General features: G+C 33.0%; 3 protein-coding genes across 3 annotated transcripts; 1 reads left to right on the plus strand and 2 right to left on the minus strand.

The window, feature by feature from the left end:
- Positions 1–1,674: 1,674 nt before the first annotated feature.
- Positions 1,675–3,581, minus strand: LOC100812233 (methyltransferase FGSG_00040). Its single transcript, XM_003528533.5, has one exon. It carries the CDS (start codon positions 3,289–3,291, stop codon positions 1,708–1,710), a length of 1,584 nt encoding a protein of 527 aa, XP_003528581.1. The 5' UTR covers positions 3,292–3,581; the 3' UTR covers positions 1,675–1,707.
- Positions 3,582–9,172: 5,591 nt separating this feature from the next.
- LOC102668565 (uncharacterized) lies at positions 9,173–11,895 on the plus strand. The gene is made up of 3 exons (XM_014777573.3): positions 9,173–9,752; positions 10,267–10,351; positions 11,402–11,895. The coding sequence occupies exons 1-3, from the start codon at positions 9,584–9,586 to the stop codon at positions 11,463–11,465; spliced, it is 318 nt and encodes a 105-aa protein (XP_014633059.1). The 5' UTR covers positions 9,173–9,583; the 3' UTR covers positions 11,466–11,895.
- Positions 11,896–17,956: 6,061 nt separating this feature from the next.
- On the minus strand, positions 17,957–18,899 carry LOC100812778 (probable calcium-binding protein CML46). Its single transcript, XM_006583899.4, has 2 exons — positions 18,782–18,899; positions 17,957–18,630 (listed from the first exon to the last, which is right to left on the minus strand). Exons 1-2 carry the CDS (start codon positions 18,824–18,826, stop codon positions 18,181–18,183), a joined length of 495 nt encoding a protein of 164 aa, XP_006583962.1. The 5' UTR covers positions 18,827–18,899; the 3' UTR covers positions 17,957–18,180.
- Between the last annotated feature and the right edge of the window lie 347 nt (positions 18,900–19,246).

The raw sequence follows: 19,246 nt of genomic DNA on the forward strand, positions 1-19,246 counted from the left end.
ATTTTAATATAAATTAATAAATTATTATATATAGAAATTATTCATATTTTATTATAATTTTAAAAAAATACATAAACTAATATAAGAATTATTTCAAAAAATTATTTTATGTAACTTATAAAAATTACCCAAATAAAAGATAATATTTAAATAATCTAAAAAAATTAAAATTATTATCTTTTACTTTTTATAATTAAAATAAATTTTATTATTATTTATATATAAAATAATTTACATAATTTTTATAAATTACATAAAATAATTAATGTAAATAATTTACATATTAATTTATGTAATTTTCTTGATTTATATAATTGTTACTAAAAAAATTATTTGCTAAATAATTTTTTATATTTTAAAAAAATACAAACATGTAATTTTCCTAAAAAAAATTAAATATTGAAATTTTATTAATTCATATAATTAGAATAAAAATAATTTACATATTAAAATAAATTTATGTATAATTTACATATTAATTGTTGCAATTATATTGATTCATATAATTAGAGTAAAAATAATTTGTATATTAAAATTAATTTACAAAATAATTTATGTAAATAATTTGTGAAATTTAATTATAAATTGGTAAAATTAAAACTAAAATATGTAAATTATTAAAAATAAAAATATATAAAATAGTATTAAAAAATTATGTATTAAATATTTTTAAATTATATTTTTTTTAAATATTAAAATTAATAATTCTTAAATAATAATACATAAAAAATATTATTGATAGAATTAAATAAATAAGACATGTAACTTAATGGTTTATTATTTTATCTTCAACATCTCCATAACTTTGTTCCCAGTTGCTCGAATGGGTAAATTTTATGGGCTATTGCTAACTACGCTTCCCATGTTTACTAATGCACTCCCCTTTTATTTTTTCTTTCCAAAATTACCCCGATAAGTACACTCCCTTTCCTCACACTCTGTATAGCCTTCTGCAGCAAAATGAGGCAATGTTCTCGAACATGTTTTCAAAATCTTTCTCGTTGAGATAATTTTTGTTATGTGATTCCCGAATTTAGAATCATTTGCAAATAATTCAGCATACCCAGTTACTGATGGGAGATCCAACAAAAGGGAAGAGAAACCGTCATCCATACTAAGAGTGTTCCACAGTCAGGTCTTTTACACAACCTTGCATATGCCTTTAAATGCCTAGGCTCAACCAATGGCAAAATAAGTATAATTCCCTTCGTGAGCAAGATTAAGGATTCTTTTTTTATCCTTACATAATTCATTTTTAATAAATGCGGGATATAACGGATTCTTCTGAAATAACTTACGCGACAGACTGTAAAAATATCATTTTCTTAACCCAATTACAAGGAAGTGAGGATGAAGACGATGGTGGAAGAAAATTGAGAGGAAGATAGGGAAACATAAACCCTGTTTAATTACAGAGCACCACGAAATTTTCAGCAGACTGAATTTGGATAATTAGAACCAGACTAATTAAACGAAGAAAAACAATTGCACAGAAGGAGGTGTGCAATGTTCAATAAAATTATTCATAGCATTGGCTTACATATAACAAGTAAATGATAAGTGACTATGACAACTTGAGTTGATCGTAGCTGAAAACTTGATGGTTTACAGCAAGTAAAGAAAGAACATTAAACAAAGAAAAGACATCCAAAAGACAAACAATAACAATAAAAATGAAGAAAAAGTAAAGAGAATTTATTTATCCATTCAATCACCAATGCAAAGTTCAAGAAGTGTCTTCATTGCTTGCTTTTTCACCACCTTCCCAAACACATCTCTAGCCATCTTGAAAACCTTCTCCCTCTCAACAACTCCACCACCATTTTTCTTCAACTCCTCCACCATCATCTTAAGCAACCTGTGATCCCCTCCCACCACATCACTGATGCTATCAACCACCGCCTCCATTGTAGGAATCCTCCTCCCCCACCTCTTCATTGCTCTCTCAGACCTATAAGCCTCAGAATATGCTTCCCAAAATGAAGCCCTCAAATACCCTTTTTCCTTTCCCCTAACCTTCATTCTCTTCATTTGCTCCTCCAACTTGAACACCACCCCCCCCACATCCATCCCTCTCTCAAGGCCAATCTCAATCTCTCTTATTTCTTGTTTTGAGAACACTTCCCCCTCGAACCTACACCTCTTGCACTTGCAATGGATCCCCCAATTCACTGACATCTCCTTCCTCTTGCTCAAACCACACAAAGGGTCAAAATAAGCAAAAGTAACCTCCTCACCAGCCTTCAAATCCTTGGAAGCATGAACCACCAAGTAGTCCCCAACATGCAACCTCCTCGCATTGGGAACACAAGAGTGGTTCACAAAGGAAGGCAACAGCCACAACCCTACACCATAACAATCATTCCCCCTCGTCAACACATTGGCTGAAACAGCATCCTCAGTGAGAGAATTCACATCCAATATCCCAACCAACTTAACCATATCAACCCCAACAACTGCATCACCATCATCCTTCTCCACACTCTCAGGCCTAAAGAGACCTACATCAAGCACCTCAAGCTCATCCTCATTCTCCCCACAAGACAACCTAGTAATCAAACCCTTTGTCTTGTAACACTTCCCAACAACCTCAAAAACCTTGTCAATGAAATTCTTCCACATTGCCAACTGTGCATCCTCACAAAGATCCTGAACCCCTCCCATTATGATGCTCCTCTCCATTGCAATTGCCTTGGTGACCAAAATCAAAGCCCCGGCATCAATATTCTTCGTTGCAAACAACCCTCTCCCACTGATCTCAGACTTTCTAATCTCCACAGCACCAATGTGTTCAGCGAGCTCCGGAACCTTCCCTTTGAACCCATTTGAAACCCAATCTGAAAGATCCAAACACCCCGTTTTCGACAAAAGCTCCAAACTTTTGCATCTTTCCAAGTACCCACTTGCGTTTTCAGCGTTCCCATCGATCGCGGCGCTTCTGAAACACTCGAGAGCGGAAGAATAGCGATTGAGGCAGAGCAAGATCTTACCTTTGCACAAAAGGGTCTTCGAATGTGTGGCGTCGAGTTCCAAAGCGTGGTCACAGTCTTGAAGGGCGCAATGGAAATTCTTCAATTTGGATTTTGCTTCTGCGCGGTTGCATAGGGCAATGCAGAGGGATCTGCGAAGGTTTTGGGTTGGGTGAGAATTATGGGAGAGGGTTTGAGTGCAGAGAGTGATGATGAGGGAATAGGCTTCGATTGAAGCATTCCATTCTTCTCTGAGGAAAAGCTCTGTGGCTTTGGATCTGAGCTCTTGCAAGTGCTCTTCTAATTCTTCTGCTGCTGCCATTTCTAAATGTGGCTGCTACCAAAGCAGAAAGACTGTTTGACTTTGAGTCTTCTCAAATGGAGCTTTGCATTTTTAAATTTTTTTTTCCACCAATGTAACGGTCACATTGATTTAATTTAAAATTTTATGATGTTTCTCTTTTTCTTTTTCTTTTTTTCCCCTCCTTGGGCGTTTGAGAATTGAGAAATGCAACCAGCCAACAACTCATAAATGGAATATTAATTTCATGACAACGGCTAAAATGAGTGAGTTGCTAGCATAGGTACCGCAGCGTGCGAAAGATTTGTGAAGCATCAGATATACCTTCTTGTGTAACGGATGGTGAAAATGGGGGAGGGTTACCGTGAGCACAGTAGCGCACGGGATCACGTTTTTCCTTAAAAAGAGGAAAAAGTGGAAAAATTTCATATGTACTTGTTTCATTTATGTGCAAAGTTTTAAGGCTCTGACTGATATGGTTGGTTCGATCAATCGAACCGCGATCCGGTGGTTGAATCGGGTTGAATCACAAGTTCGATCAAGTGTGTTTTTTATCCAAAACGATTTGGATTGATTTGGTTAGATTTACGGTCAAATTGATGTGACCTGCTGACCTGGATTAGGTCACTTTTTTAATTTTCATCTTGTTTTATTTTAGTTTTGTTGGTGTGATTTTGAGTTAAATTGATCTTTTTATTCATTGTTGAACATTTTTTGTGACTGTAATTGTGTGTTTTGTTAGTTAAATTAATTTAGAAGTGACTGCAATTGCGGTTTTGAGTTATAAGTGAAATTGTGATCCCAAGTCAATTTTTAAGACTCTGGTTTGAAACTTTCAATTAGTTTTTTACATTTTATAATTTACATTGATGTAATATGGCATGTTTGATTTTAATGTGGATATTAATATATATTTTTGTTGATGTCTTTGATGTTAAATGTTAGAGATAATAGTCATTTTTTTAACTTGTGTTCTTTATATTTTGTTTGTGTTTTTTAAGTCTTGTGAATTTTAATGTCCCACGAGAAAAATTGTAAGATAAATATAAAATTTTTATATCTTTTTTTTTATCATAGATTGAATTATGCTAGTTAACTAGTGACTCAATGATTTGACCACTGATATAGTTGATCTAGTGATAAGTGTCACCACCGGATGAGTCACCAGGGCCCTGCTTTTAAAATTATGCTTCTGTGTAATGCACGTTGGCGTTTTGTGAGCAGAGATAGAGGTCAAATTTTTTGAGTAAACACTTTCCCCATTCCTCACTACTCTATAAAAGCCCCATGGAAGTGCAAGGGAAGCCACATAGCTATTCCCCTTATAATTTTTCTAGAAACCATAACATGTGTTAAACCTTGGCCCACCCCAACCTCGCCTCTCTACATCTCTGATGCAAGCCCATCCAGTCCAACCCTGGCATGGTCCTCTCTCCTTCAGCCAAGCATGCGCCGCCGTTCCAATGGCATCTGTGACACCCTCTACCCCGACATATATATAAATAAATAAAATATATAAAAATATAGGTAACCAAATTCACACGGGTAAAAGGTTCACATTCACTTCACTATTATCAATTAAAACTTATTAAAACATATTCGGCTCAAAATAAGGCCGTCAAAATTTACAAAAATATTTTGTTAAATCAGTGAGATAAAATAAAATAGACTAACATCATGTAATTAATATAAAAACTTATACCACACTGTCACATCCTATCAGAGCATTGTGTCCTAACGCCTTCAGCACAAGGTTCCTTAAAGCACTTCACCTAGTCATCTGCTCCCCCGAACACAAAGTTGAAGATCATCACAGGATCCAAACACAAATAACACACAAGGAGTGAGTTATCACATTCCTAACTAATAGAGAAACAAGACAACTAGATATACATATCATATAAACAAAATAAAACTTACTTAAATATATCTCACATAATTCCACCCCTTTGTCATTCAAAATTCACCTTTCAATCATCAATCGTACTTTTCAATCAACAATCATATTACACAAGAATCACACACTCCGATCAAGACATAATAACACATCAATTTCATAATAAACAATTAGCAAGTGTATGCAACAGTTATGCTAAGACTCAATCCTATATGCAATCAACATAGGCTTAAAGGAGCACTCAAACCCGGTGACCCTCAAGGCCTACACTCCGAAGAGTCCATCAGGGCCTCTCCCTCCTGATTCAGGTCCAACCCCTAAAATAATTTTGCATGCAGACACTGCTCATGAATTATACAATACCCACGACCTCAAACTCGTGTTTTAAACACATTCAACACAATTGCGCTACGATTTAACAGTGATTCCTAAATATGAAACCTACACTTTCTCTTTAACACTGGTTCCTAATTAGGAACCTACACTTTCTCTTTAACATTGCGCATCAACACTTTTCTCAAGATAACACTGGTCGGGTTATTATACAATTCATAGCTTACAACACAAGTAATGTCACATCAAGTGTTAACTACACACTTATCCACAACCAAAACTCATTCATAATTTCATATCTCATAGTGTCACAATCCATCATGACATGTTTACACGTATATCACAAATTAACACATGTTCAACTTTACACTTATACTCAACCTCAATAATAATATTATAATCTCAAAGCAACATGTTATTCCACAATTCATCACATATTCCATTTATAAACACTGCTAATAAATTACACAATACCACGACCTTACGCTCATGTTTCAAACATGTTTAACACATTGCACTACAATTTAACACTGGTTCCTAACTAGGAACCTACACTTTTTCTTTAACACTGTGCATAAACATTGGTCGGGTTATTATATAATTCACAGCTCACAATACCATTATTGTAACATCAAGTGTTAAACACATCCACTTATTCACAACCAATTATCATACCCACAATTTAACATCTCATAACATTCCTAATGATATTCATAAGGTACAACATACACATGTTTATCAAATCTAACCATAATATTCTCAAACTCCAACACTTAATAATTTTTGGAATCATACTATAACAACTCTACAATATTATTTACATAAAATATTAATATAAATAAATATATAACTAATTATATATATATATATATATATATATATATATATATATATATATATATATATATATATATATATATATAAACTAGCATACATCATATTGGACCACAAATTTCAAAGTAAGCTTTCATTGCAAAAATTCTAAATAATTATATGAACACTTTGATCAATTTCAATTATGATATTAATTTTAAACTATAAAAAAAAACCTAAAAAGCATGAAATAGAGAAAATACAAAATCAATATCTCACTCTAAATTTCTCCTTACTTTATTTCATCAATTCATGCTAATTAGAAAAATGCTCGATTTATAGGGTTCACACTCGACACAATAGCATATCAATTTCACAACAATTGGTTTGTCAAACATATATAATTCACAATTATAATTATAAGGATAGAATAAAAAAATGACGGAAACACCCAAAAATTCATTCCAATTGGTACTCTAAGGATCCCTACACATGTTCTCACTAATCTCCAATTGTGAATAACTCATCCCTTACCTCTAAGCGGATTCAGGTGTCTTCCGACAGCGATAGCAGCATCTCTAACGGTTCCCTGAGATTCCTCCAGTTTTTCCTCCAACTGCTCTGATAGAGTTCCCAAACGTCAAAGAGACAGAGAAGGGATTGAAGCCTCCATTTTTACTGTCTTCATGCGATTCCTTTATCTCTCTCCATGAATATTATCTCACAAATCCCAATGGTGAAAGTGTGCGGAATTGAATGGCGAACAAAATATCGAAATTTCACTACATTCCAACGGTTAACGAAACCAGAATCATAGTTTTACCGAGACAACTCTGGGTTTCTACGTGAAAGGAAAAGGCTAGGATGCGAAAGATATTTCTCTCATCTTAGACATGATATCGAAATTCCCCATGATGAAAATTCTCACAATTGGGTTGCGAACCTGGTATTTAAATTTCAAGACAATCCAACGGTGAATGAGTCCGAGATCCTTATTTTTCTGAGACAAGTTTGGTGGCCTGCGGGAAAAAGAGAGAGTTTTGAGAGGAGAAGGGGGAAAATGAAAATGAGGGAAAGAAGAGGCATGAGCTAACGCTATTTGTAGCTAGATTTACTCTATTTATTTATTATTTTATAAAAACAAACTCTATTTTATTCTCTATCAAACAAATAAATAAAATACCCTTTTTATTTTCTCTAAAATTATTATTTTAATTAATAATTATATCTCCTTATTTATTTATTTATAAAATCTCATCATTTTTCTAAAACTCTATTTATTTATAAATAACAATTCTTTTTAAATTGGATTATGAAAAATGGGATGTTACAATTTTACCCCCCTTAAAAGAAGTTTCGTTCCCGAAACTTTGTCGAAAGATCGAGAAGAAAAAGATTACACATGAGATTCTTTATACCAAGCGGTGTGCCTAGTTGAAACTGTTTTCCGTGTCTTCGATCACAAGACTCCTTTGCACTTAACAACTAAATCTGACAATCCTCATTTACTCAATGACAGTATTTCATAAGTTATGTTTCCTAATGAGAGTGACATCTCAACAATAATAGAATGTGAAAGACATACTATTTGGAGTAGGATAATATCATAGGAGACACTGATGACAATTTAAAATGAACGAACATATACAAGAAAACACGACTGACTACACGGCCAACTCTTTTTTGAACATGAGACGGCTCAAGAAAAAATATATGAGTTTCATGACTCTTACGCTCTATCAATCATAGTCCACAAATGGCTATCGAGAATACATGATTTGCCTAGCCTCGGGTCTAAGCCTCTTCTTTCAATACAATTTTTCTCACTTTCATACACTTGACTCATAACTCTCACTTAGGTTCAAGAAATTATAACGGTTTCACTCTAATGTTTCCTCCTGATACTCACTGGGTGCTAACTAAATAAGCATAACAGGTGGTGGTGGTATAGAAACTGCATTTTTATTGGGGTTTTCGGTCTGGTATGAGCATCCTACAGGTAGATCTATTCTTTAGTATTTGAAAAGCCATATAGTTCTTATTATACTGGTGGGAGGGTAAAAAGCACTTGAAACCTTTGTTCACCTCTCTGGGATGCTGATGTTGATTTTGATTCCTATTCACATTCACACTCTCTCCCACATGCTTAGTAGTTCACAACATGATTTTCATGTAAAAGTTGATCCTTTTTGTTGTTCTGCATGTTGGGTTGCTCAGAAATAGTGGGAAAACTAAAGAAATTTTCTTGCTTGATTGGTGTGCCTTGCAGAAACAACGATATCATTGCATTAGTGGTAGAGTTTCATCCATGGCTTTTTGAGGTGTGTTTATAGGCACTTTCTTGCAATTGGCTTCTCCATCTCTGCCTTAGCCACCATAGCCACACTTTCGAAAAGGAAGGAAGAGCAGTGAGCATAAGGTATTGTTTTCTAGCTAGAGAATCTCATATTGTTATAGTCTATGTTTCTATTATGTTTTTGTTTTGTTTGCTATGTTTAAAAGGATAGTAGGGAAGATCTCCCCAAACGAACAAACAAACAAAAGGGGCAGTGGGAAGATTACCAAAGATCCTTTTTAGTGTATACCTATACATAAGATATCATGCCTAGCTTAAGTAGCATACTTGATAATGCTGGTTTTTTTTTCTTGCATTTTCCTTTTTCTCTTGGCTTTTGATTTAAGGAATCTATTACTCCTCAAGCACTGCTGCTAGAAATGCATCAAATGGATATCGGGCACCCACACATCAAAATCTGGTATCAAATTTGATCTATTAAAGTTGTTGTAGCATTTATTTTCATTTTGCTTGATTGGATTGATGATATATAATTATTCTTGCCCCAGTTATAGTGTGGATGGACTCAAGGATTGTGATAAATTGGTTCTTGAATATCTGCAGTAGCATTCAGGCATGTGAGTTATATACACAACACATAGTTTTAAGACAAACATGTTTTGGGAATCTGATTGTATAACTGCAAAAGGACATTCAAATCAACGCCTTCTTCACGGTCTTTCTCTCTTTCCCCTCCTAAATTTATATCAGCACTTGATTTTGTGTAATTTAGGACGCTCACATTATCAATGGCAAGCAGGTGATAATTGACCTTTCAAATTTTTGCTTTTTGCTGCTTATTTGGTGTCTTGCCCCTTTCCAATACAAAACAGCTCAACATCCTAGAGTTGTTTCATTAATTGTTTATGTTATTCATTCAATCAAATTCTCATTCCTATTGTTCTTTCTTTTGTGTAATATGTTGAGTCACTCAAATGGATTTGGAGATGGAAAACAGATTAGCTGCTATGCTTATGAGGGAAGTAGCAGAATTACGGTGGCAGTCTGAAAGGGAAGGAGTTATGGCTTATCTTCGCAAGCCTAATGTACGGACCCGACCAAATTCATGTTTCCTCGCTGCAACTATTCGTGGAGTACAACAAGGTTATTTCTTAGTCACTTATTTTAGATAGAGCTTCTTTACTATTGTTTTATGGCGGTGCTTTTGAGAAAGTTCTGTCATTTGTGTTGGAATTAGGAAATAATATTTACATTATTGTTTCACATTTGGATCTATCATGATTGTATTAATAGACTTGCCCTGTCTTTTAATTAATATATTTTGTGAGTGCTGGGTATACCCATTAGTTTGAAACAATTTTCATTTCTTGGGGGTAGGAAGGAGTTAGGAGGGAAACAACTTACTGTTGCTAGATGATAAAAAAAAATTCATATGTATACTTCAATGCAGCTTATTTACTATTGCAATGAGTCAGTATGACTTAAGTACAAGTGGTTCCATACTGAATTTTTTTCTCCAATTCTATAATTTTTGTGACAGGATCATCATCTTTCTATTTGTGAATTTGGTACAGCAAATAGGATGTCTATATGTTGAGCTGATAGTTTATGTATATTAATTATATTGAATTGAATTTCTTGTGGTATTTTCTACCAGCAAATCGAGTTGTGGAAGTGAATGAGATGTGGCGACTGAGGCAAAAAGAGGATATAGGAAGGCAGGTTTTGACTTATGGAGAAAGGTATTTAATCAATCAGAGGCCTTTCTATTTTTTTTTCTCACTTTTCAATCCCAACTTTTTTTTCCTTTTCACTTAAATTCTCCTGTTGCTACTTCAATTCAAGAAGCATCGCTTAAATCATGAACTTAAATTGTAATATGAGAATTGTGATCGGGTTTGCTGAGCAGGCCAGTTTCTGTTGATAACACTAATGATGTGCGTTAATAGTTGACGATTGTATGCATAATGATGACATGATTGTCTTATGTAATTTTGAAACTATACTTTTATGCCTAAAGATACAACTAATAATGTTAGAAATACATTGGTAACTTTGGGGGGGGGGGGGGGGGAGTAAATCAAATCTGTTCACACTTTTAAGATCATCACTTTCTGAATATGGAAAGTGCACATTAGATTGGCTCATGTATAAGCAATCAAAATTGTTCTTTTCAATTTTGAAATATTCTTGAATCCTTTTCTCTTTTTTAGGTTTTCAATTAGTTTTCTCCTTTTGCTTTTGCCCCCCCTTTTGAACATCAAAGCTTTAATTAGTGAAACAGAAAAGGGGTATGAAGCAAAACAAAAACAAAGTAAATATATAACAGAGTTCTTTTTGATACTTAATTAACATGGGAAATATTCGTGTATCTGACCAAGAGAAGGAAGAGATTACATTTATACATTAGTCAAAAGGGAAGGAGATGAAATGACAAAAGCAAGGGAAAAAAATATAGAGACTTTGTTTAATTATCATATAAATCAGTAATTGTACTTCTAGTTTCTGTCTAACCATATATATGTGGTCTATATCATTCACATCAAATTTTGCGTTAAAAGGAAATTATCATGACTGTAAGGATATATATCTCTTGCATATAAAGGTTGATTAATATGCACTTTCCACAAGGAATCTCATTTAGAGCTATAAGCTAATTAAAAGATTGTTTTTATAATTTGAATATCCTACATATTCTTAATTATGTATCATATAATCAATAAATTTATGCAATTTATATCTGAAGATGTTATTAAAATTAATGTTTTGCATTTTCATATTATATTATGCAGTCACCAATGTATCTCCAGCTCTTTCAAGGAGGGACATGGCCACGCAGATGAGCCTAGAGGGTAGCTCATGCTCCTCTCCCAGTTTGAGGCCTTCTTTATCTACCTCCACTCCATCTTCCTTTCCTCTCTCAGAGTTCAAGAGTTTGCCTTTCTCTAAAATGGATATCAGGGATGTGCCAGTAGATGAACGTGTAACCATGACAACTTTTTGTTTCTTTTTTCTCCTTTTAAGCTCTTTGGAATTTTTTACAGCAATAGTTACTGCTTTATGTATCAAAATTGAGTGCTTTTTCTTATGCATCAATATAGGGCTTTGATTTTGTGGCAAAAGCTGTGGATTTAGCAGCCACAGAATTAATAGCAATTGCATCACCAGGACAAGGTTTAATCTGTGTTTCTTTTTGTCTCTTGCTGTCGATCCTGATATGTGCCAAATTAAATATAGACTTCTTGCAATGACAGTTACACGGGTACAACTTGACCGTGCTAAGGTATCCACGAAGTCTGCAGTTCTAATGAATTTTGAGTTCCAGAGTATGCTCTCTCTAACTCTCACTAGTAGTTTGAATGATATGGAATTTCTTTCATTTACTCTTCCCTCCGCACCTAAATTAAAAATAATGTGTCTCTCTTGCATCTTTGCTTCCTTCTATATTATGATCTATTCTGGATTTCTCTACACGCTTTGTCACATCTAGAAAGGGGAATTGGGTTGGTTTGATTTCATATAGTACGTCATGTGTTTCAAAACTCATTGCTTTTGCAGATGATTGCATTAGAGGATATAGAAAGGCAGGTATTGACTTATGGAGAAAGATATTTAATCAATCAGAGGCCTTTCTATCTTTTCTCTCATTCTTCAATCCCAACTTTTTTTTCCTTTTCACTTAAATTCTCCTGTTGCTACTTCAATTCAAGAAGCATCACTTAAATCACGAACGTAAATTGTAATATGAGAATTTGTGAGGTGACCCATTTCAGGAAGCCATTGGAGCAGTTCTTAAATGCAGTAGTAGATGGAATCACTTTGAATGATATCACTAAAATTTCTCGGAAGATTATTTCCCCGCCTCTCACTATGGCATCATATGGGGATGGTAATAATCAATTAATTAGTAGTAAGTTAATTCAAGCATTCGGTTTGGTTACAAATACAAAATGCTATTGTCATGTCTTTGCCTTGCAGTATTCAATGTCTCCCAGGAAGTTCCATGAAAAATGAAATTGCTTTTTCATTCTCACTAAGCCAAAATAAATCCCGAAGAATTTTTATTGCGGATATGAGATGAACTTTTTCAGTTTTGTTTTTAGTCATTCCATTTGAAATATAGGTGTATGATCTCACGACATTTTCCTTCTTTTTGTCAACTAATTAATTTTCTATATTTCTTTTATTAGTTCTTTTCAGGAATAATTGATTTGGTTTCTACTTCTGTAAAAAAATAAGAAAAATGATTTATCTGTCTTCTTTTGAGGCAAAAAAAAGAACACAGTCTACAAGAGGATTATGATTAATTTGTTAAATTCATACTGAGTATTAACAGAAGGAGGGTTTGCAAAAATAAAAAACTGATGCTTGCTAAATAAATAATGAGTGCCAATATTGTCTCCTCCAAAATAAGTCTTATCTCCCAGCTGTTCCTCCAACAATTTAAGGGCCTCTATGAACTCATTCTTGATAGCTTCTTTTTCTTCTCCCTTTGATGTCCAAATCTTCTTTCCAAGATCATATATCTATTCGACATTAAGAATTAACACCCAATTAGATCATAAAATGTAAGTGAGAAAAAAAAGGGCCACTAATAATAACCAATACACTCATATCTACCATAGTGATACCAGAAGGGATGATAGAGACAATCAAATACGTTTTGTTAGACATAAGATCAACCACTTAAGAAGATAATCAAATACTTTTTGCTACATGTTGCTAAAGTAGGCCGAGGAATATTTACCAATAAATAAAACAAAAAAAGAACAAAACTATCAAACATGGAAAGTAGTTGAACCACTTAGATAGGTTGTGGAGAATCTTGGGAAAAAAAAGGTGTCTAAAGAAAGTAGCTATTATTATCCAAATGGGGTCCATTTTCCTTTCATTAAACATCTCTCATATTCCAGATTACATCTAAGCCCCCCATAAATGGTCTTACGATTTTTTGGAGACCTGTGTTTTTGATAAACAGTCGCCCAAGCCTGATCACTACGACCCCCTTTGTGAAGAGGCACCCCATGAGTTTTATTTTATGGGGCTATTTTGCCGAGTTCCCTTACTAAACTCTCCATGAGTTTTAATTTTATCTTTTTGTTTTAATACATAGGTAGAAGCTCCTAGATTTATGTTTTGTTAAGCTTTCTGGTTGCTTCGTCCAAGTTTAAAGAAAAGCATTTTGCTTCTTCGAATCCTTTTTTTATTTTTCTGCTTCTTCGGATTCTGTTTTTTGCATGGTCAGGTTCTGAGCGTAATTTCAAGAGCTTCTATTCCTATTTGTTAAAGGCGCAAGATGGTTTTTTCTTTGGTGGTGTAAAATCTTTAACGCTTTGATCTACAATGGTCAATATTCTTGCCTTTTACTGATATTATTTGTGTTATTGTTGTTATTGTTGTTATTGTTGTTGTTGTTGTTATTATTATTATTATTATTATTATTATTATGTCTACTATGCAGAGTATCATCTCAGGCAGCTCAAGGCAAAAATAGTCAAACTTAGGACATAATTATTGGAGTCTCGAAAAGTATGCTGATATTTATGCGGTTTATTATTGGTTTCTATTTTCAGATTTAGTTTCTCTACAGAGTTTTTAATGAATTTTGCAGGAGAGCAAGGTTTTGAAGTTTTTAGGATTTATGTGGAATCCTCTTTCATGGGTCAGTGGCGGACCTACGTTGCCTCCAGGGGGTGCACTTGCACCCCCTCATTTTTTAAAATTCATCAAATTTGTAAATAAAATCTTATATTTTTATATTTTATTTCATCTATATTTATATAATTGAACCCACTAATTTTATTTTTTATAATTTACCCCCACTGACTAAGGGTCTTGGATCCACCACTGTCATGGGTCATGGAAGCGGCAGCAATCATGGCCATTGCTTTGGCCCATGGAGGAGTAAGCTGATGTATACTTTTAAGTTTTTATTACATACTCTGTTGAAAATGTTTATTTTGATATCTCCATGTGCAGTGGCGGAGCCAGAAAAATTATAAAGCCTGGGCAAAAATTTAAAGATAGCAAATTCACATTGTATATAATATGTAAATAGTAATCAATCAAAATAAAAGAGACTCGTCATTTTGTCAACAAAAATATAGTTTAAAATAAAAGAGATAAACATAATCTTACAATAGCGGGTTAAATAAAATTACGAGGCAAGTGTCCTTTCCGAGACTTCTTTGCGGTAAATGTTCGAATAATATCAATATCATCAAGTGACTTGAATATCTCCCGCTCGGTGTAACATACCATCAAGTCATTGAACCACACATCGTTGATCTTATTGCGCAATTTAGACTTGATAATCTTCATTGCTGAAAAAGCTCTTTCAACGGATGCTGTCGACACCGGCAATATCAAAGCTAGCTCAATAAGTTTATAAACCAATGGAAATACCAAATGTTTCTCAGTTTGAACCATCTTCATAGCCAAACTTTGAACATCTTCACAAGTGGAAAAAGAAGCATTTCTTCTCACTTGAAGCACATAAGTTTCAAGTTGATCCCTAATTGTTCCTCGGTCATCATCAGAAAAGTCTGCATGATAAATATCAGCAAGACGAGCAAGCTTATCAACATCAAACTTGGAGAAAGAGTTCTTGGGGTCAAGACATGAGAAGCAATCAAGTATAATGTTACTTCCTTCACTAAAGCGGTGATCCATCTCCACACATATTTTATCAATAGCAACATAAAAAATCTCTGCACGGTAATGATGAAGATTAGTGATAGTCCTCCCTTCTGCTCTTGAACGACCCCGAACTGGTATTTCGTCATCCATATTTGGTACCAGAATACTTTTAGCAACACAAAATCCTTGGACATCGGCAAAAAAATTATTCCAGCCACTCTCTCTCATTGTGCCCAACCGAGCTTTGACAACATCAACTAATTCCATGGCATTCACAATATTAAGATCTTTTCTTTGCAATATATTTGAAAGCTCGTTTGTTTCCTATGACCTGGATCACGCACAATCTCATTTGGGTTAAACTCATTAACCACATTAGGTGGCGGTTCTAATTCGGCTTCTTGTTGTACAACATTCACATTCTCAATACTTGCTCTATCAACCAAAAATCTCCTCATCTCTGAAATTAAATGATCTTAAGTTAATACTCAATTAACAATTAAAATCATAAGAATCAAAATTTAAATAAGAATAGTTTTTCAAAATAAAAGTAATCTCTTATGATTTATAAAGAGTAGGAACAAGCATTATATTATATTCAATTAAACACCATTATAGAAACTAATAAAATTAGATAACCAAAAGAAACCTTTATTGTAGATAATTTATCTATCAATAAACAAATTTACAAGTGGTATGATTCCACTGTAAAAGATCTTTTTACTGCTATTATAAATAATACTATATGCTTATAATATTACTAGATACACACTTTAGTTTGACTTATCAATAAAACTTTTATAACCAATGAATCTTGCTGTGTAGTAGCTTAACCTGACACTTAGCAGCACACAAAATGACAAAATATATTATAAAGTAAATATTTTTTATAATGAAATTTATTGAAGTTATCAGTATGATACAATATTATAATTTCACCATATGAGATTTTAGATAAACTTGAAAAATATGGGACCCATTTTCACAATGTTAGTACTTCTATATAACATAAAATATTTAACCTTTCAAAGACAAACCCAAATTTTTCTTCTTCTCTGTGTCTGCTACTACTAGGCGGTGCAAATAAACCCAAATTTTTCTTCTTCTTCTTCTCTGCTACCTTTGTGTTAATTGTTTCAATTTAAAACCACAATCAGTTGAAATTAAACAATTACTAACCGACGAAAAAAAAGGGGAAGGCGGTAGTCGGAAAAGAACCAGTAGGTGTCGATGGCGGAAGCTTTAAGGTTTCTACAGTGTTGCTGCGGTGACGAAGCTTTACTTCTTTTGTTTCTGTTACCTATATTTTTGCCCTTTTAATTTTTAACTCTTACAATTGTTTTGCCCTTTCAATTTCTTGCCCTTTCTTTAATATTTTTCTTTTAATTTTCTCCATTTTTATGTTTGTGTAAAATTATTTCATAATTTATATATAAGTATTTATTTATTATAAATTATAAATTTTAGTTATATAAAATAAACATTCACTAAAATACTAGTAATTGATAAATGTACAACTTAGATTTATAGAACAACATCACATGATATTTGCTTTAAGCTCATAGTAAATTTGTGAAAAAGCTGACCAATAATAATGAATTCATGTGATTGGTGTTTCTATAGTTGTTATTACCCTATTGCATGAATTATCGTAATTATTGTTTACAAAGGGTAAATAAATGAGAAGGAAAATTCTACCAAGAAAAAAAAAAAGAGTGAAGGATAAGAATACATAGTCCACAAAAAGGGTTATGCCAGCTAGTTCAACTAACTATTTAACATTAAGATACTTTTTGTTGAATCTGCGTGCTAAACATGATAGTTGCCCGTTTAATTCATTAATAAAGAAAAATAATAGTACAGCACCAAAAAAAAAAAAAAATATTAGTAACATAAAATTAAAAGGGTTATGCCAGAGCCTGGGCAATTGCCCAGAGTAGCCGGGCCTTGAAACCGCCTATGTCCATGTGAATGCACATAATAGAATAATGACTTTCAAAAAAATGACTTTCATCACTGATTCAAATTTGTCTTCTAAATTAAGTTTTGTAGTAATAATTACATTCATATGACATTTAAAAAATAGATTCACAATGTGTTGAATATTATGTTTTACTTCGCACAATATTTGCATGCTCGTGTCACAAGGGTCTTTTCATCCAGTAATTTTGGAAAATTGTCTAGGTGGAATGATAACCTTTAAGAATGGTTCCAATATGCCGGTTGGTTTGCATTTTTCTTGCACCTCCCTGGTGATGTTTTCCAATTATTAATTTCCTGTTATATTTTAGAAAAGGTGATGATAAATAAAATATTAAACCTTTCTCGCATGCCAAATTGCCAATAAATGATTTTGACTAATTATATTATGCATGGTTGTACGTGAGTGAGCTGTGATAAATTACCAATAGTTAAAAAGTGTTTCATCAAATAGCCGTTGGTAATATTTAATTTATCTCTTCCTCATAATATTTTATTTTAAATTAATTTAATATACATTTCCTTAATTTCCAAGTTTAATTTGTTGAATCTTTTGCCCTCGTTAACATTTCTTTAACACAGTTATTAGAAGGGGGGAGAAAGAAAAAACTAAATAACTATACACATAATAACCTTAATTTATTACCCAAATTTTTATTTGTTTTCTTCGAGTATTAACAAATGGCCAATAGTAAGGTAAGTAGATATATAACTAACTGGATTATTAGTTAAAAACATGAAAACGAGTTATAATTTAAAATAAATTACAGAATTAACATAGCAAACTCAATAGAAAGATTTCTAACACATGTTTTTTTATTATATACTACACGTACAATGATGGCATAAAAAATAAGCCTAAGAAAACAGAATTTGATTATTCTTCCTCATGTCCCATAGAAAGTAAAGAGAAAAAAAAATCACCTGCAATGCAAGACTACAGAGGATATATTCAACAAAAACTCTGTTCCATCAACATGAAAAACTCGTTGTGGTCAATTAGTTCATCTCCATTTTGATCAACAATATTAATCATTTTCTGACACTGCACAAAGTCTCTCTCCAAACCCAAACGGAATAAAACCCTTTGCAAGTCAGCAGCATCTATGAACCCATCTTTGTTTTCATCAAACACATTGAAAGCTTCCTTCACCTCTTCCACACTAACATCATTTTCAAACATGTTAGCAATTTCTTGTTCTCCAAAGTCCTCTATCCCATCCCCATGTAGCTCAACACTTATTCCCAGCTTTTGCATTACCACAATTACCTCTTCTTTGCACAATCTTACTCCATGTTGAATGCACTTTAAACTGTGGTTTTCTGGTTCATGATTTGAGTCACTCCTAGGGTTGTTGGTGCAACAATTTTTCCAATTTCGTGAGACCCAATTCCACAAAGACTGCAAAGAAAAAAACAAAATTGAGAGGAAACAATTATTAAATTTAATATCACTAAGGAGAATTCTAAGACATAAAGATAATCCAGATATATTTATGTTGCTATGTGTTTGCTCCATTGATAAACAAAGATCACATATATTTAGCATTCACCCTTAGGCAAGGACTTGTTGTGCATGGTTGAATTCTTGGATTCATATATTTATAGCCTATAAAAGTGAACCTTCACATGAGCTTCACCATATAATATAACTTTATAGTGCGTCCATTGAGAATTTTGGGGATTAAAAGTAAGCACGTAGTTTATAGTAATAAGTATAGTTCTTTTATTTAATTAAATATTAACACGTTGGGAAATGAAAGAAATATATGGGCAATTTCTATGAAACTCACTAGTTGAACGAAGACAAAGACATGTGGAAGAAGACTCCAAAAGGAGAAGGAAATTAAATTAATGAATGACACAATGACTGGGAACATTCTTGGCCTTTAAGAAAAGACTCATTAAATTGTTTTTTTTTGTGTTTCTACAAAAAAAAAATTACAAACATGAAAGATTTAAAATTAAAAGAGAACAAAAAATTGTGTGGTATTATGAGTAGTGTGATGAATAAAAAA

Source organism: Glycine max, chromosome 7 (genome assembly GCF_000004515.6).
Source record: "Glycine max cultivar Williams 82 chromosome 7, Glycine_max_v4.0, whole genome shotgun sequence".
NCBI lineage: Eukaryota > Viridiplantae > Streptophyta > Magnoliopsida > Fabales > Fabaceae > Glycine > Glycine max.